Raw genomic sequence first — 19,543 nt, 5'->3', positions numbered from 1 at the left:
TTATTTGCATATAGATTATAGTGCCAATCAGGTGTAGCTATGTATAGGAAGAGCTAACTGCTGCTTAATTTATAACTTTTTTTTAATTAAAAAGGCCCCTGACTTACTGGTTTTTGGTCTAGAAATGTTCTGCTGCATTTAACACTACTACAGTATGTACAAAACTGCTTCATCAAGATACTAGCTGTTAAATCTCGGCAGTCCTGCTGAAATAGAAATGAAAGGGGGTCACAAGCATAATCTGCTGACCAAGGATAAGTCACATGCAATAGGAAGCAGCCGTGTACCAGAGCCCTGCTTTGAATTTCATTGGATCATTGCCTGAGACAGTTAACCCTAGCAAGAGGGAAAGAGGATGGGGAAACCTTTCTCCTGTTTTAATTGTTCTCAAAATGGTTTGAATTCTTTTGCATCACCGCAACTTTTGTTAAAGCTAATTCTTGTTGAAATGCAGTGTCACTCTGAAGTCAGTAATGCTGATTTAACTGGGCAATAATATTGAGTTTAAAATGGTCTCTTTTGAAATGATTGGCGCCAAGGCTGACTTTTTTTTCTATTCTATATCATGGATGTAGACAAGTTTGTGTGTGTGTATATGGAGGAGGGAGTTGCCCAGTCAAAAATGTAAGGATTTAATTAATAAATTAGAAAGTGCTGGGTTTGGAACAGAAGCATGTTTATATCACTTTATTTAAAAAGTGGCTATATTTAGTGGAGGTATGCAACTACTCATGAAAGCAATATTTAACAGCTTTTATTTCATTTAATTCTAGTCCCCAATAAAAAAAAAGTCTATACTCCTATTATAATAAAACATCAACACATTAATTACTGCCAGATATGACAGAGACTCAGTAAATGCTGTTGCTAGTTATTCAGTAGTCTTTTGAGTGTTGGAATCTCACCATCAATACTTCAGGTTTGTACTGCACATAAACTTAAGTAATTCAACGAAGTTCAGTGGTGGTGCTGAAAGCCTTTCATGTTGTTCTCTAACAATAGATACTGTGAACTCCATGTCTTCAGAATTCCAGTACTTTAGGGAACAGTGAAATTTGCTAACTGCAGATCTGGTTATATCTAGGCTGGTAGCAAGGTGCTTCTGAGTAATGTCACTGCAGGTAAACTCCATAGCTCTCTGCACAGTAGTGACCTCCACAGGAGGCAAATAAATAAATAAATAAAATAGAGGACTGGCTCACCCTTGTAGCGGTAAAGCCCCCAGGAGGTGTAATGCAGAAGGAAACTTGGAGGATCGGCTTGGCAGAAATCCTCCCCGATCATTACAGACAGTGGTGGGGTGTGTCTTGGGGGTACCTGCAGGTGACTGGGACCAGCTGCACAATATGGCTAGTAAGCATTCTTCCCTCTCTTCCCCCACCAACGACTGCAGCTGTTCCAAGTCTTGCCCTTGTTTGGGGCGGGGGCGGAAGGGTATTTCTGTTCTGTAGATGAGGCTTCATGGGAAAGCTGTAATAGAGCTCTAGGCTGTTTATCCTTTTCCAGGGTGTGTGTGTGTGTGTGAATTTCCCCTCCCCACACACTTGCATAGATCCTGGACTGCACAACCCTGGTGGTGGGGGGCAGAAAGGAGGGGCACTGATGCAGAAGATGGGCTTTCTGCATATGGATCATGGAGACATGACCCGAAGTGACTGTAATGCATTGTTACACTGCCTGTAGAACACACACATGCTATATTTTTCTCAGTCCTTGAGTGAACTCTAACAAGGAATCGATGATTCAACCCATCTCATATCACTTGGTGTCAACTTAGATGTATTCATGTTGATTAGAATCTGCTGGAGAACTTAATATTCTATCACACACTGCATACACCTGACTCCAGTGACAGCAGAACTAGCATTTTCTTAAGAAAATAGGAAATTGCAGTATCTGCTGGAGAACTCTCTTATTTAAGATCCAATATTGTGTATGTGACTAGCTAGCCTGTGTGTTTGGCATGAGGTACTTTTAATAGCAGCCATACATTGCTCACTCAGTTTCTGCAAAGCATCTTGATTACTTTTAAGGGCCTGATCCTGCTGTCCACTAAGTAAATGGCAAAACTCCCATTGACTTCAATGGGAAAAGGACTTGACCTTATATTCGTTAGTATGTAGGTGTCTTGGGATGAAAGTCCGTTTAAGGCAGATGGCTAACGAAAAAGTCCTTCACATTGTTGAAGGCACAGTGTTGCTCAACAGATTCTACCCTGAAGAGGCTCCCACACTTGGTGAGATCAGTAGGGGCAGGACTGAGAACCTCCATTGCACTGCTTTGTAGGAGCGCCTTGTACCCCAGTGGGGGGTGTGGCATGACCAAGGGCCAACTGGGGATCCCTTCGCTTCTGCACTATATATACATAGGGATGCACACGTCTTGTGGAGTGGGTCTGATGGTTTTTTTTGGGATGGGGAAATTATTCATGCCCCCCACCCCGTTACCTTCTCTGAACCTTCTGCACCAAGCCTGGTTATCCAGGTCTGGGGAGTGTTTTTCCAGAAGGGTTTAAGCAGTGGGGAGAAGAGGGCTAACACCCTTCTGTCTAGCTCTTTAGTATCCAAATGAAAACTGGCCAACTGTATGGCTGGTGGCCCCAGAAGAGTTAGAAAATGGGGATGAGTCTGCCCTGTTGTAACCCTCGCAGCAGGGAAATAATACAAACTTGAAGGACTGAATGGGCCATTATCCAGTGTTGTTGTAGCCGAGTCCATCCCAGAATATTAGAGACTAGGTGGGTGAGGCAATATTTTTTTATTGGACAAAGGTCTGTTGGTGAGAGAAACAAGCTTTCGAGCCACACAGGGGTCCTCTTGAGGACTGGGAAGCTGTATAAACTCGAAAGCTTGTCTCTCTCTCACCAACAGAAGTTTGTACAATAAAAGATATTGCCTCATCCAGCTTGTCTCTCCGAATGGGCCAAGACAGTTTACAATTAGTCTTCTGGTGTGTCTGGTGTAAGAGTGGTTCCTTCCCCAGCACCCAGACCACACCCCCCACCACACCCAAACCCCTGTGAGCCCCAACAACCTTCACCTGGAAACCCTTCCCTCCCCCCACAACGAGCCTCTGTGCATCCAGATCCCCCAACCTAGACCCCCCCCACTGAGCTGCCTGCACTCAGATTGTCCTACACAGAATCCTCTCACTCCACACCTGGATCCCTCCACACTGAGCCCCTCCACACTTGGATTCTGCCTGTTTGAGCCTACCTGTCCCACCCCTGGTGCACCTGGCACAGAGGGGCAGGGCCCCAGGGTATTTCTGGGGGCCCAGGCCTTGTGCTATATCCGGGTCGGGTGCAGCCTCACTACTGAGTCTGTGTCCTGGGGGTGGGGTGGGGCTGCAGGGTGATCTTCCATCTTCGTGCAGACAGTGGCCTGTGCTCCCTACTGCCATGCTGGAGCCTCTCTATTTATTGATTGATTGATTGACAAATAAAACTTGCAGAATTTAAAATGTTTTGGTGCAGAATGCCCCCAGGAGTAGCTCCTGCTTTGCACCTTCAGACTGCGCTGCTGTCTTGCATGCGATGCATGCTGATAGCAGTGAGCTAGTGGAGACAGGAAGGGAAGCCTGACCACACCTGAACTAGGAACAAACAGAGAACACAAAGAAAAGCAAAGGCAAAAAATGCAAACAGCCAGCATAAACTAATAAACAGCTTGCTTTGTTCCAACGGTCTATCTGCCTCACCCAGAAAGCTGTGCCCCTGCTGAGAATCTACAGTAGGGCTGCATTGCTCCATTGGGAACAGTGGTGATTTATGACTCGTGGGAGTGGTGATGTTTGGGACTGTGCCGGGATGGCTGGATGCAGCAGCAGGCCCTTCTGCTGCGGATAGAGGAAGGACTCTGGCTCCTACTTGCCTCAAGCTCAGCAATGGTGGTAGGCGGAGGGGAGGGCAACAAGGTGCAAAGGCCCTGATATGAACAACGCTTGGGAGAAGGGCGAATTGGGGCTCTTCTTTTCCCCCTCCGTAACACTAGGAATCTAGCAACTGTGATCGAGACTCACTCTCAGGTAGTGATGTATTGGGTGTCTGTATGCAACTCAACTACTTTGTCAGCATTTAAATAGGATAGCTGAAAATGCAGGGCTCGGTCTTATAACTGAATTTCAGCACTTCCTCCTCTGCTATTGTCAAAATACAGCTTGAAACAGTTTAACTGAAATGGGTGTAAAACCCATTGATTAAAAAGTTGTTTAGTTGCGAACCCTTGCGTGGACACTTGTATAGCTGTTTAAAACTGATTATATTGGTTTAGCTTACACATTTAAACTTACAGGTTTCAACTGCTATAAACCAAATGTAAGTCAATGTAAGAGTGTCCACGCGCAAAGCCGCACAAGTGTCCTAAAACCAGCTTTAATTAAAGGGATGATTTTAATAAAACGTCATGTGCCAGGGTTAGCTCTTTGGCAGAATACCCTGTCAAAGCACTGAATTAGGTGCAAGGGGGGCTTAGTTTCCTCCAACATGGGTGGGTCTTAGGGCTTGCCTGTGCATAGAAATGTACCAAAATAACAATTCCAAAATAACAGGTTTCAGAGTAGAAGCCGTGTTAGTCTGTATCCGCAAAAAGAACAGGAGTACTTGTGGCACCTTAGAGACTAACTGTGTCCACATGGGGGTTATATTGAAATAACTGTTCTGGAATAATTATCCATACATTTCCAAGCATAGACAAGCGCTTGAACTGCTCTTAGCTGTGTCACTTGTTATAGTGGAGGATGGGGTGGGTGGCAGAGGAAATGGGGGATGATTAGGGTGGTGGGGAACCTTTTATTCTCATGTTCTCCTCTCTTGTTTAAGGCTGCTGGACAGGCTGGGTCCTGGTAGGAGATGTCATTCACAGCCCCATTTCTCAGGGCAATATCTAGGGGCCAGAGGGGAGTTGTACCTGACGTAAGGGAATAATAGAAATGTGGGACTGGAAGGGAACTTGATAGATCATCTAGTCCAGTCCCCTGCACTGAGGCTGGACTAAGTATTATATAGACCAGTGTTACTCAATTAGATCTACTTGCGGGCTGACTCGACAATTTTATGACAAGAGGCGGGCCATTTGCGCAGAAGGTTGACAAAATAATAACAACCACCCCCCCTTCAGCTGCCAATAAATAAAGATTTTGATTGCAACATAAGTGTTAGTGTTTCTATCTTATAACAAAGTTTATAAAATCAGCATTATTACCTGGGTTTGTGGCAATCTCTAATAGGAGAGGGGACAACAACGATCTCTGGCAAGCTTTGTGAAGAGTGGTTTGTAGGAGGTCCGGGCAAGGCACGTGCACTGGTGAAGATGCTCATCTGTCAAGCGATTGTGGTGGTTTTAAAAAAATGTTCATGGTAGAAAACCCAGATTTGCAGTGGTACGTTGATCTGAACATTTGTTAAAAGACAGATGGCTGGATTCTGGTTATTGGTCAGCATACTGAGTCCAGAAATTGCTAAGTCCCACTTCTCTGAATTTTGCCTCCAAGACATCTGAGATCTAGAGCCTTACAATTTCTAATTGAGAAGCACCTTCATCAATTGAATCAAGAATGTTCTTTGCTTCAGAATGACAAAGTGTATTGGCAAAGACAACAAACAAGTAAAAACAAATCCTTTGGAATTGTAAACTTCTCAATCAGACTGTTTGGGAATTCTTGCAGCGTTTTCAGCGAAGTTTCATCTGTAGTTTCACAGGAAATGTAGGAAAGTACATCTTTCCTGTTAAGTCTATCTGAAAGATTTCAAGATTCCTCTGAAAGGTGCAAACTTTTCCAAACCCATCCCCAACACTTCCTGCCCAGTCTTGGAACTAGAATTTAGGGGAATTGATGTGACCAGTAATATCACACAGATTGACATAGAGGGGAAATCATTCATAAATTCTAGGAACTCACAAACCTTGTTTGTCTTGTGGTTTTGAAAGAAAGTCTGAAGCGCACAAAACCTCTCTAACACATACACCTGCTACTTAACCAGTGAACATCATTGTGCTGCGACAGGTCACTCGCTATATTTGGCTGAAACATCTTGTGAAGAGCTTTTAAAAAGCCGCTGTTGCAAGCTAGAAGTTGTGCATATGTAGTTCACCAATCTCCTCAGAATACCCTTTTTTTTTTTTTTTTCAAGTCCCCAGAAAACTTACTGCAGAGGACAGTCTCTGGTGAATGATGCAGTGAAGTGTATTTAATGAAGGGTGTAACGCTGCCAAATGTGAAGCAAAGTCCTTCTCTTTTTTCCTGTCATGGAGGGACCTCCGTTTGTAACAAGCAAGTTTATATTCTGCAGATCTAAAGCATTTTTTTTCAAAAAATCCATTTACCTTTTCAAAAATGATCTCTCCTGTGGTGTAGGTTTCTAATGGAATTAAACATAAAAATTCTTCCTTGAAAATTTCACCATCATAAAATCTAACAAACAGCAATAGCTGGGCAGTGCCACTTAAATCGCTTGATACATCCACTGCCAGAGACATTGTTGTTTAAATTGGACAGCAGTGCTGATAAACAGTCCTCGTAAACTACCTCCAATCTTTGTGCTGCCAGGGAATCAGATGGGAACTTGCTTCACACGGTTCACAATATCATCTTTGTTTTTATCTCCAGCAAAAAGCTCCTCCAGTATTTCTGATGTGCACTTGTTCACAAGCTCAGCATCCAGGAAAGGCTTTCTCTTTTTAGCTAGTACCAACAGTATCTGAAGAGAAGCAGCTGTTACATTGTCCTGCACAGTCACTGATATTGTGAGGAGACATTTGAAGTGTGATACGAAGACTTCAGATGTTCAATTTTATCACATCTCGCAACACTGCCAGGATGGCCATGTTGAGTGTTACTGTGCTTTGATTCAAAGTGGCACCTCACACTGATGACTTTACAGATGGATACAGTGGTTTGGCACATTAGACACAAGTGTTGCGTTTAAATGAGGTGGTATAATCCACTGTCCAGCTTGGGTGAAAAGCTCAGTTTTTGGCTGTCAACTTTGCGACATTCACTCATATTGGCATTCATTTTTGGCTCCATTGCCATCACTGTTGAAAAAATGGGCAGTGTCCTAGCTCAATCGTAGCCAGTGCTATTGCAAGAACTTAAGATCCAGCAGTAAATTACTTACTAAGGAAGTCAGAGGCAAATGATAGGCTGTGCATCGCTGTTCATGAATATACACCTCTACCCTGATGTAACGCAACCCAATATAACACGAATTCGGATATAATGCGGTAAAGCAGTGCTCTGGGGGGGCGGGGCTGCGCATTCCGGCGGATCAAAGCAAGTTCGATATAATGCGGTTTCACCTATAATGCAGTAAGATTTTTTTTTTTTTTTTTTTTTGGCTCCCGAGGACAGCGTTATATTGAGATAGAGGTGTAATTGTAAACATTTTTTGAGGTGAGTTGATTGGCCACACAGGAAGCCTTGGTGGGCCACATTTGGCCCATGGACCGCCTATTGAGTATCTAGACCATTCTTGACAGGTATCTGTCGAAACCTCCAATGACAGAGATCCCACAACTTCCCTAGGTAACTTGTTCCAGTGCTTAACTGCCCTGGCAGTTCGAACATTTTTTTCCTAATGTCCAACCTAAACCACCCTTGCTGCAATTTAAGCCCATTATTTCTTCCCCTGTCCTCAGTGGTTAAGGAGAACAATTTATCACCCTCTTTCAAGTCACCCAGTTTATTCAAGCTTCCCTCCTAGGTCATGCTTTCTAGACTTTTAATCATTTTGTTGCTCTCCTCTGGACTTTCTCCAATTTGTCCACATCTTTCCTGAAGCATGGCACCCAAAACTGGACACAGTACTTGAGACCTCGTCATCTCTGAATAGGGTAGAAGAATTACTTCTCATGTCTTGCTGGCAATACTCCTAATACACCCTAGAAAGATGTTTGCGTGGTTTTTTTCCCCCAACGGTATTATATTGTTGAATCCTATCTAGTTTGTGATCCACTATAGCTCCCAGATCCTGTCCTGCAGTACTCTTTCCTAGGCAGTCATTTCCCATTTTGTATTTGTGCAATTGACTGTCCATTCCTAAGTATAGTACTTGCATTTGTCCTTACTGAATTTCATCCTGTTTATTTCAGACTATTTCTCCAGTTTCCCAAGATCATTTTGAATTTTAACCCTGTCCTCCAAATCACTTGCAACCCCTCCCAGCTTGAAGATATTGAATAGAACCAGACCGAGGACAGATCCCTGTGGGACCCCTCTCGTTATGCTCTTCCAGCTTAATTGTGAACCATAGCTAACTGCCTTCTGAGTACGCTTTTCTAACCAGTTGTGCACCCACCTTATTGTAGGTTTGTCTAGGCCAGAGGTTTTCAGACTTTTTTTTGAGCTGAGCTCTCCTTTGTATTAGTTTTTGGTTGCGCCTCCCCCAACACAGAAAAAAATACACAATACCTGCCCCTCCTCCCTCGGATTTTCAGGGTGGGGGAAGGTGCATGGGAAGGTCTCTGGGGGCAGAGCCAGCACTGGGCATGGAGGCTGCCAGAAGCAAAAATCGGTGTGGCTGTGACGGGTAGTGCCATTGATCCACAGGCTGGGTGGCCCGCTGAGGTCAGTCAGAGGCGGCACTCCCTCCCCAAGCCCTGCCCCAGGCTGGCCTGAGCCCCACGTGTTTCTTCATGCCCCCCTAGGGGGCTGAGCCCCACAGATTGAAAACCTCTAGTCTAGGCTATATTTGGGAATGGGGTGGCAGCTTCACCCAGTGTCAGAGAGGGCAGGGACTCCCCCATGTGTAAACCAATATCTTGGGGCCCCTTATACCTCTGTTGGGGGCAGGGTAGTCTTATCCCATCTCCCCACCTTCCCCATGTGTTAGCAGGGATACTAAATGCCCAAAGGAAAGGGGATGAGAACAGCCACTAAGATGAGCAATGGGTGTGATGGCGGTAATGTTGGAATTGGAGCCATCTCAGAGCAGTCTGGGGGGAAATCTGAGACATTGGAGAGAATATCGGGGGTTGGAAGGCTGTGGAAAGAAGGGGGTCAGACAAGGCGTCATCTGTACCCCTCAAAAACCCATATTCATTTCCCCCCCATGTCTGTCCCACCCCTTCAAAAATATCCCCACTGTTCTGCACCTTTTCCTAGCTCCTTAGTCTGTGGGCCCCATTCTGATGCCTGCCTCTCTGTGTGGGGAGGAGGGGGAATCAAGCTGTGCTGGACAGGCAGAGAGGGGAGAAGAGAGGGTGATGCAGCTGCAGCGAAGGGGTTTAACATACAGTGTGTTCTGTGGGTGGGGTAATCTTTGCCAAGGCGCCAGATGCAAGGAAGGAGGAGAGTGTGTGTGTGTGTGTGTGTGTGTGTGGTGCGAAAGCCTTTTCCTTGTTTTTTTAAAAAAAAAACAACCTTAAAAGCCCCCAATCATTGTTAATTCAGAATTAGGCCTAGTCCAGTAGTTTTCAACCTTTTTTTCATAGGTGGCCCCTAAAAAATTCACATGGAGATGCAGAACCCTTTGGAAATCTTAAACCTAGTCTGCAGAGCCCCATCCATGGAGCACAGGTTGAAAACCACTGTTCTGTGGTAATGACAACCTTTCACAGACCAGTTACACACAGTCCGCAGATCCCGAGGGGTCTGTGGACCATGAGCTGAAAACCGCTGGCCTAGTCTAGACCTAATATGTAGGTCAACCCAGCTGCATCATCTGGGCTGTGAAAAATTTAATGCCCTGTGTGATGTATTTAGGTCGACCTACCCTCACTTGTAGATACAAGTAGGTTGACAGAATAACTCTTCCATTGACCTAGTTACCAGCTCTTGGAGTGGTGGATTTCCTTCTTTATCGAAGGAAAAATCCCTTTTATTGACAGGAAGTGTCTCCTCTATAACAGCATATCTGCAATACCGTAGTTGTGCTGCTACAGGTAGTGCCTCGTGCCCTTCCGTAATGTGCAGAGTGGCTAAATTTAATCTCTGAAAACCAGTAAATAAGGTATTTCCTGGTTTTCAGAGGCTTTACATTTAGCTATTCTTCACATCCCGGAGGGGCACGAAGCACCACTGGGCATCCTTAACTCTGTTAACTAAGTTCTTTTTTTTGGCATTTAAGTAACTGATTCCTGAATCCTAACTGACAAAATACAGCCTATTACATCTTTTTGGGTGTATAGTCGACTGTCACGGCTTAAAGTAAATCTTAATTGGAGTCTCTCACTAGTTCTTGTGCATTTATTTGTGTATCCATAAATGGTGTGAGGTTCTCTTTAGATATAACCTCTTATGGTGGTAGGGATTTTTGTTTTTTTCCCCGTTCAGATACTTCTGTAGTAGGCTGAACAATGGGTGAGTAAAAGTGAGATGCATAATGCACTGGAGCGTATTCTACAACCGACTGGTGTCAGGATTACCTATTTATTTACTTTCTCACAACTCCATAATCTTGATTTGTCAGGGACAGATGAGAGAGTGAGGCTTAATCCCGAACGTTTCAAGATCATAGCAAGTTTTGTTCAAAGTCCAGTTATTGTTGTTCTAAATTAAGATGTTTTTATAGTCTCTATAGAACATCCCATCTCCACCCTGTCATTCTCCTCCAGAGAATGTTGGCTTCTCTTTTCGTGTCTTCCCCCTGCCCCCCTCCACTTTCTGCCTAATGTAGAAAGTCTCAAAAATGTGTACTGCTCACAATATTCCAAGGCAGAGTCTTCCAGATACTTGGAGTTTGAATGTGACTCAAAAGATGCAGTTGCCAATCTTCTTAAAATACTAGAGAAAAGGGTCATTAATTTCTCAGCATCTTCATGGCAGAACAGAGCAAAAATAAGCTTTCTTGCATCAGTGTGCTGAGGTGTAGAGATGATGCAAATTTCAGCATCCAGACAATTGGGAGTAAAAATAATCGGTATCTTTTGTATTAAATTAGAGGTTAATAACATGGGAGTTTCTAAAATGGTATTATTGGGATTTAAACTGTTACCTGAAAAAATAACTTAGGTTTGTTGTCTAATGTCAAGTTAAAGAGAGGCAATGTTAAAAATCAACACAGCCTGAGTGGTCAAAACATTAAAGTTCATTGCATGCACCCACCAAATGTTTTGATGTAGTCTGACTGTTGAAGAACACTTACTTACCAGCACCAAGCTTTCGGAGACCATAACTCTCTGTTTCTGCTGCAAATGAGGTATAAAAGTCGATCCTGTGCTTACTTCACCTGTGTAGTACCTGGGGTAGGGTCGCTATTCGCTGCTTCTCATCACTAAGGGTATGTCTACATGGCAAAAAAGACACACAGCCCGGGTCTACAGACTCAGGCTTGCGGGGGCTCGCACTACAGCTGTTCCTGCTCAGGCTCTGAAACCCAGTGACGGGGTGTGGGTCATCTCAGAGCCTGTGCTCTAGCCCAAGTGGGAACATCTATACTGCTATTTTTAGCCCCACAGCATGAGCCCAAGTATGTAGAGCGGGGCTCTGAGACTTACTGATGCAGGAGGCGGTTCAGTGCAGATGTACCCTAAGAATTTCTTCTTCTGAACTTTGGTCCTGTTGTGTTTTATATATTATTAATCAGATCGGGGCAGGGTATGTGTCATTCTGTATGTAAAGCATTGTAGATCTTTAGCACTCCATAGAGGTTTTGTAGTAGGAATAATAATACCCAGTACTCCACTGGTAACTAGATATGAGAGTTTTTCTCTTAACGTGGTGCTGCCAATACTAGTAATGGATTTAACTACACGTGCTGACTCAACAGAGCAAGGCTTTTTGTTCTGCTCTCTCCATTTTTGGTGTGTCTACTTTTGATAACTCTCTCTTCTAATATCTTTGCTGTACCAGGCTACTGGTGTAAGGAATTGAACAGCAGACTGTCCAAAATTTGCTGTACTGTACACAGACTTGCATTGGTTTCAGAAAGAGCAACTTGAATAGCAAGAGATCAGGAACCATACATGCACATGGCTTTGAATTGAAGATTTTAATGCATTCTGCTGGGCAGCTCTTTATTGTGATGTAACAGACCCATGAACAAAGAGCGCCATTTCCCTGTTTAGAGTAACTGTACAAACAAAGGCCCAGATTCTAATCCCAGTGACCTCAATATAACTGAGATTTGAATCTGGTCCAGTGTGTATGGAATGTCGGTGTGGAAATACTTAGTTGGAACTGGAGGATGAGTTGAGATAATTTAATAGGGATTTGCAAAAAAAATCCCAGAACGTTCTTCATTCCATGTGCCTGTCCTGAAGTCTTGACCTAACTACACAAGGAAGTGACCACAGCATTCAGGATCTTGTATCCATAGCATCTGGTTCTTGCTCTGCCCCTTCATTTAACAAAAGGCAGTAGAGAAATAATCAAGTATGTTGATGTAGGAATGTTGATTAACATTTCTACAATTTAGAGCTTCCTGCACGAAAGAGGGTGAATATACTTCCTCTGTCACAATGTATTAAGAGTGATGTATAGAAGAGACAAATGGAGACCTCTGATCTAAATGGGTAGAGGGAGGAAGGCTTTTAACCTTGTTAGATTGACTGATTAAAAGCTGGATGATAACCCACTCTTGTGCCCAGTTTGTTTCAGTACTAGCTGGCGATAAGTTTCTTGAGTCTGTTTTTAACTTTGCTGTATATCTGTTTTTTCTTAAGCCAAACTTGCAAGGCGCAGTCAGGAGAGAGAGAACCTTGGCATGCTGGTCTGGTCACCTAATCAGAATCTGTCCGAGGCAAAATGTAAGTCTATTTTGAATGCCTATTTTTGTTTAAGTGGTTTATTTTTAAGAAAGTGAATATACCTTTTACAGCAGAGAGTGGTTACGCAGTGTGATCTTCTCAGTGTGCTTCAAAATGAATTTGGGAATTTAAAAAAAGTGCCACACACAGAGTTTCATTCCTTGCTGAGCAGATGCCCAAAACACCATATCCACTGGGGAGGAGGAAAGACCTCTTATGATTTCCTTCCTTGGTATGCATTTTTGAGGCTCTTGATCAGCAAGCTGCTGTGATCTTCCAGTCATATGCTGCAAGTGCTGTAGAAGGCAGCAGAAATAAAGTTTGAGGCCAGAAGGAGAGGCATTTCTGGGGGAGGGAGGGAAGAAATCGTGGCCAAACAAAAAACAAACCAAACCCTCAGTAACCCCATACCTGGAACGCAAGTTTAAAATGTGGGAACAATTAGTGTCTTTGATTTCCATGTGAGAGCAAATTGTAAACTGAATGTGTCCCTGGGAACAGGTTTCCAAAGGCCATTAACTCATGGCGGAACTAGTGATAGAAATGTCTAATTGCGGTTCACTTCCTGAAGAATTACAGTGTCTTTAACATAGCTAGCATTTAAATGGTAACTTGCTTTAATAAAGTGGAGGGGGTTTATTTTGTTTTATTTTAACTTTCTGTGCTGTGACCTGAGCACAGGACCAGGAGCAAGGAACTAAAGGTGCTGCTCCCAGCTCTGATACTGATTCCCTCTATGGTCTTGGTCAAATCGCTTGACCTTCGTTTTCACTGGCTGCATGGGGTAATACTCCTCACAAGGCAATTGTGAGGGTTTGCTGAAGACTACCTATACTGCCTTCTTTAGCACTTTTAATCTAGTGTATAGGGCATCAGACTAGTGATATTCTGGGTGGCCTGAGTTCTGCTGGGTGACTTTTCTGCAGTGGAGAGTTCACTTACTCTCTCACAGTCTGCCCATCTGTAAAAGGTTGATGATGCTTTGAAATCTACAGATGAAAAGTGCCCTATAAATGTAACTTCTACTTCCTCCCCTAGTGGTGGGGTCAAACTGCCAGTTAGTGGACTTTGTATTCCTATTTGTGTGCATTGTATAAAATCTCTGGAGGGGAGAGTGCTTCCTTCTTTTGTGTGTGTCTCTTGTGAGGAGTTTGCAGATGGAAACAAATGTGTTATTTCTTCCTGGGCTACCCTCCAAAATTTGGTAGTCTGCAAAATCGCGAAAGATTGCAAGTACCTGGCTTCAGATGTGGGGGTTGATTTTTAGCTTTGCAATATTTAGCCCCTTGCTGATAGGAATTGGATTTCTTTTTGGGCTGGGGGTAGTGAGCATAAGTGTAGTTGGGGGTGGCTGTACGTTACCAACTGTGGAAGGTTGTAGCCACTGGTACCATTGGATATAATGCATGTGAATTACCCCCGGAGGGAATGACTGACTCTGCTCCAAAGATGCAAGGTCTTGGACAACGAGTGTCTAGGAACTTTCTCCTTTCAAATTTCATACCAAATGAACTTTGTCTGTGTCTGACCATACAGCAATTTTACTATGCTGACTTCCGGGGCAACATGCCATGATTTACAACCGTACAAAATCTGAACTGGCCCCATATTGGTCCTGCTCCTCTCCTTTCAGAGCGTTTACAGTGTTGGAGGGGTGGTTCCTTGTACCAATCTCCCATACTGTGGGGAGACCCTCCCCACTAAGGATTTAAGTGCAGCAAGTCTTTATAGAATTTCTTTTTATTGCAGGGCTATTTGATGTGAAGGGGAGTTATGGCTGAAAAATCAGGGCTGTGAGGATGGCTTAGACAAATCCTTTAGTACCTGTGCAGTACTACCTTGGTTCATGCTCCAGGACCCCAGACCATACCTGCTCTTACACACAATCTTACTGCTGAAGGTTTTACTTTACTTTCAGGGTCAAGGCTTAATGGGAAGAGCAAAGTAAGCACAATAAACAGCAGTTAGCATATATCCTTGTCCTAGTGAGTATAGCAATACGTTGAAATGGAGGCAGATGCTGAAAGATTCCATGAAGATTTCAGTAATTTGATTTGAGTAAGGGCTTGTCTAAACTACAGAAAAACTGTTGGGGGACCAGGTTACAGTCATTGTCCCTTGACGCCGTCCGGTCTGTGGTGAAATGGTGTATCTTAACTGTGGTATAGACTTGTTTGTCCAAGGCTTTAGCACAGGTCAGTTAAAACATAGTTGCACCATGTGTGTTTAAAGATGGAACAGTGTTTTTACCCATGCTGGAGGAATATATTGAAGTGGTGGATATTGTAGTGGCTTTGGCCCTATCTACTATTTATTGGCATATTGGCTATTTTCATCCTTTGGCTTGTTAACCATATTCCTGGGAGTCAATACTTCTCTGCCCCTTTCACCCTCCTCCACACACTCTGAACTGAGTGCTGTCAATAAGGGGTTATAGGTGTGCTCCTGATCTCCAAAAACCCTTTGTTACAGAGTGTCACTGAGGTGGTTGTACCCACTGGCAGTTTCATGAACAAAGACTGAACAATAAAATGTTGTATGCTTTGACAGAGTAGAGCAAGAACAAAATCCCTCCAGTCTGCCCTAGGTCAGCTCCCAATTGTCTCTTAAAATAGCTGTGCTCATCTCTGCCCAGTCAGTCCATTCCTCTGTGCCATGTAGCCCATCCACACCTGCTACAAAACTCTGCTCTCGCACTCTTAGACCTTTTAAGAGATTTCTCCGAAGAATTGCTTCAACTTCAGGGAACTGCTCTGGCCTGCATTGAGAAGCAGTTAATGGAGGCAGAGCTGGGAGGTTAGATCTCACTGGAGAGAGGCAGGGCTGAGCAAGGCAGAGGAAGAGCTAAGTAAAGCGAAGGAACTAATCTGTTTGGCAGATGGGAGCTGAGTTGCGGAATGGTGAAAGTTTGTTTGTTTGTTTTTTTAATGATATACCATGGCATGGCCTAGAGCAGTGGTCCCCAAATTGTGGGGCACACCCCTCCTAGGGGGTGTGCAGCAGGGCCCAGGCTAGCCCCCACAGGGGGCGGGGAGGGAGCAGCACTCAGCAGGAGCCCAGCTCCGCCTTCAGCCCAACCACCTCTGCTGAGCCAACTGTGCAGTAATGGAGGGGAGCACAGAGAGAGTCTATTAACGGTAAGGGGGTGTGGGGTGTGCAACAGGAAAAGTTTGTGCACCCCTGGTCTAGAGCAAACTCTCAGTACATAAAGCCAGGCTGGCATTGTGAACACAGCTTTTACTGTAAATAGTTTATCAGGCCCTGTACCAATCGGAAAGCTCTATAAAGCAACATTTCTAATCTTCATAGAAAGTTCATAGAAAGTGGGGCTGGCAGGCTCCCTTCCTGGCTCCACGTGGCTCCCCAGAAGTGGTGACATGTCCCTGCTGCTCCTGGGCAGAGAAATGGCCACGAGGGGTTCGGAGTGCGGGAGGGGGCTCAGGGTGCCACATCTGGTGGGTGCTCAACTCAGGTAGCTCCCTGCAAGCAGTGGCCTGTCATGGCGCTCCTAGGTGGTGGCGCAGCAAGCGGCTCCGCAGGTGCCACCCAAGGTAAGCAATCCTGGAACCAGTACCCCGAGCCCCCTTCCACATCCAAAACTCCCTCCTAGGGACCACGCCCGAACCCCCTTCCCCGAGCCCCCTCCCACACCCAAACTCCCTCCCTCTTAGTTAACTGGCATTTTTCACTTACCGGCACACCCCCATTCCCTCACAGTGCTGGATAAAACCGCTTTTACTGTAAAACAGCATTGCCAAGTACTTCACTGGGCTTTACCATAACAACACTGGGCTAGTGTGAAAATGAGGAAGCATCATTGGCTTGTTCCAGTAGCCTCCGAGGAAGCCTGACTATCAAGTAGTCGGGGTAATGACATGATCCTGGTGATCGTCTTCATGGGCATATAGTTTAAATGTGACCCACAAAGTGAGAAGCTGCCTTTTGCTGCTACTTTACTATCTACAACAACTGTCTCCAAAGTCCATCCTATCTTCTTCATTCCCATACAAATCTGGTTTGGGGTTTTTTTTTTCCCCCGTGTTTTTGGTTTTTGTTTTTTTTTTTAAACTATTAGAATATAGAAGAACTTCTCCACCTTCCGTTGTTTGGCTGTTCTTGTCAAGAGCTCTTGAGAATGTGAATAGTGGATCCCATGAAGCTGTAATCTCTGGGGTAACTAAAATGGAAAGAAATGTACAGTGCAAGGCTCCATGAGCATTACCAGCACAACAGCATTCTTATAACCTGGTTGTGGATACATCTGACCTGGTTACACCAACGTGGCTGAGCTGCATCCACACAGCAGCTTTTTTTCTTTTACGCCCCGGGGCAACCATTGACATGCACCTGTGCCTTCTCCCCTGCCTAAGTGCATTTGCTTTGGTAAATTCTAGGAAAACCTGGACGCTGTCCCATTGTTTTGTCGGGGGGAGTAGAGTGCCTGTCAGATGTGCCTGCAGAGGAGAACCAGCAGTACTTGGAGCCATGCGCACTAGGGTATCATAATGCACAGAATGCTGTGAGGAGGTTGGGCTGGCCAAACTAGTTACATAAGCACTATTCTGCGGTCCTGTCGACAATGCAAAACAAGTGTGGTGAATTGGCCCTGGGAAGACAGCTATGTGCCAGCCTAGGCCTCTGGTGGGGAGGGAAATGTTTGGTTGCCATTGTTACGAAGTATTAACCATGTGAGGGCTGGTCATAGTGTTTAGAGCTAATATGCTGCTAGCTCATTACAAACTCCATTAGCAATAGTTAGAGACTGATGCTAAGAAGTGGCCTCTGCTGGCCATGCAGTGGGGTGGGGGAGAGCTGTAATTTGGTTTACGGCTTTTGTGACCTTATGGTTCAGGCTTTTGGGAGAGGTTGCTGAGGACCTCAGCAAACAGAGGGTGAGGACAGCCTGGTGGAAAGATTAATATTATGTATGTATCATGAACCAGGACCCCATTGTGTTAGGCGTTGTACAGACACAGAACAAAAGCACTGTATCCCATTTCAGAGAAACCAGCACTTCGTTGAGAAAATCCTCCTCGCATCCTCTGTCCTTTTGAGTAAAGCCCGAACTGTCACCATGTAGGTCACCTTTAAACGGCCATGGTCCATATATTTAACCATTTTGCAGGGCTAAGCATTGCAAAGAACATGTAGGTATGATCGTGCTTCTCTTAATGTCAAGGGGACATGGCAGGATAGCTTAGAATTTGATGCACCATCAATTTAAAATTCCCTTAATCTGAATTTTTGTAATTTAAAATGCATGACAAAGATTAGAGGAGGAGAAAATACCTATCTTTTTTTCAGGGTACGGAGTGCATTTGACAGCCCTGTGAATAGTTGGTTTCACTGTTTTCTCTGCAGGATCGTGGCTTGGCTATGTAAAGGCATCCAACCTCATGGATGTACACTTATATCCTTGCAAAGCCACAGACTGAAATCAACAAGGTTCTGTAGAGATGTGGCTCTCTTAGCAAGATCAGGCCATGGTCAGCTCCCATTTTCTTTTGGGGAGGGTGAAGGGTGTCTGCAGTACAGCATAGAAAAGTGATTATAAAACACAAAAAGGCAGGGAGGCTCTGGGGCAGGTGGCACTTCTGACTCAGTACTTTGCTTTTGTAATTAGAAGGCTTCAGGTTGACAGTGTTCCTTTAAATTGATGGAATTAATACTTCAAAGATTACCTGCGAACTCTTTTTAAAAACGTTCGATTTGTGCCCTTTTTATGGCTGCCTCATGAGGGATAAAGATGACCTGAGAGATTAGTATTTTTGTTTTGTCCCCCCCCAGAGAGATCTGCATGATGGAGCAAAGACTTCCAGGAGACTCTCGTGCTAGATTTCTGGATCTGTAACTTTTTTGCCCAGAGCTTGTGTGTGTGTGTGTGTGTGTGTGTGTGTGTGTGTTTTTTGGGGGGGGGGGGGTGTCAGTAAAGTGAAGGTAGCTTAACAGTACTTATAATGCTGTTTATTCCCTCCCTTCCTGTCCCCCTACTAACATCAGCCTGTTGGTTCCTCGCACTGACAGCAAAAAAAGATTAATGGAAAGGCAGAATGGGCTTGTGTTTATTCCTAATCCAAATTTAATAGTACACAGTGAACCTGGCAGGCATAAAACTTGGACACAAATATAGTACCTGGAGCTAGAAAATACAACTTCATGAATCCAAAACCAAGATAAACGAGGTTTAACTTAACATTCACTGGGAGTTTAATTGTAGAAATGTTATCACAGTAGCTGCCGTTTATTGGCAGTGGCAATTGCAGCAGTGATGTAAATACCCAAAAGACAGGTCTGAAGGATAAAGGGGAACTGCTAACGGACCTGGCTTCTGTCTTTAACCTGGGGTAAGTTTAGAGTGTTTACAAGTGATCATATTGTGGGAGGCCGGGGAGACCATACTGTAAACAGCAAAAGTGCAGCCTCCGTTTCAAAGGTTAAGATGTTCCAAATAAGAGTCTGGGCTACTTACACACAGCCTAAGAAGGAGTTTCCTTTTGTTCGTTAGCCACCATGTGGTGCTTGCTGGCTGTTGCAATGCCAGGTGAAATCTCAGACCAGCTCTTTCATCATTATTACTGCAGGTTGGTATCTCTGGAGCCCAAACACACATTTCAGTTAGGATTTGAATTTAACCCTTTCACTGATGCATCTGGTTCAGAAATGGTTCAAACTGGAACCAGGAAAGTAGTTGGTGTTTTATTGACCAAATCAAGTAATTGGCTTGTACTGTATTTGAAAGATTCAGGGTGTGGGGGGGTCAAAGGTATCCATGCTGTCCTGGAAGAGCTTCTGTCCCTGGATCCTGTGTTGAGTGTGGGGAGGAGGCAGTCAGCTTCATGTAGTCGGCTCTATTCTGC

General features: G+C 44.4%; 1 protein-coding gene across 1 annotated transcript in view; it reads left to right on the top strand.

The window, feature by feature from the left end:
• RCOR1 (REST corepressor 1) overlaps positions 1–19,543 on the top strand; it is a 123,783-nt gene that overhangs the window by 52,497 nt on the left and 51,743 nt on the right. Inside the window, exon 3 of the mRNA XM_034768881.1 lies at positions 12,603–12,686. Within this exon, the coding sequence (XP_034624772.1) occupies positions 12,603–12,686 (84 nt within the window). The remainder of the gene's footprint in view (positions 1–12,602; positions 12,687–19,543) is intronic.

Source organism: Trachemys scripta, chromosome 4, assembly GCF_013100865.1.
Source record: "Trachemys scripta elegans isolate TJP31775 chromosome 4, CAS_Tse_1.0, whole genome shotgun sequence".
Taxonomy (NCBI): domain Eukaryota; kingdom Metazoa; phylum Chordata; order Testudines; family Emydidae; genus Trachemys; species Trachemys scripta.
This window is presented reverse-complemented; position numbering and strand designations above follow the sequence as displayed.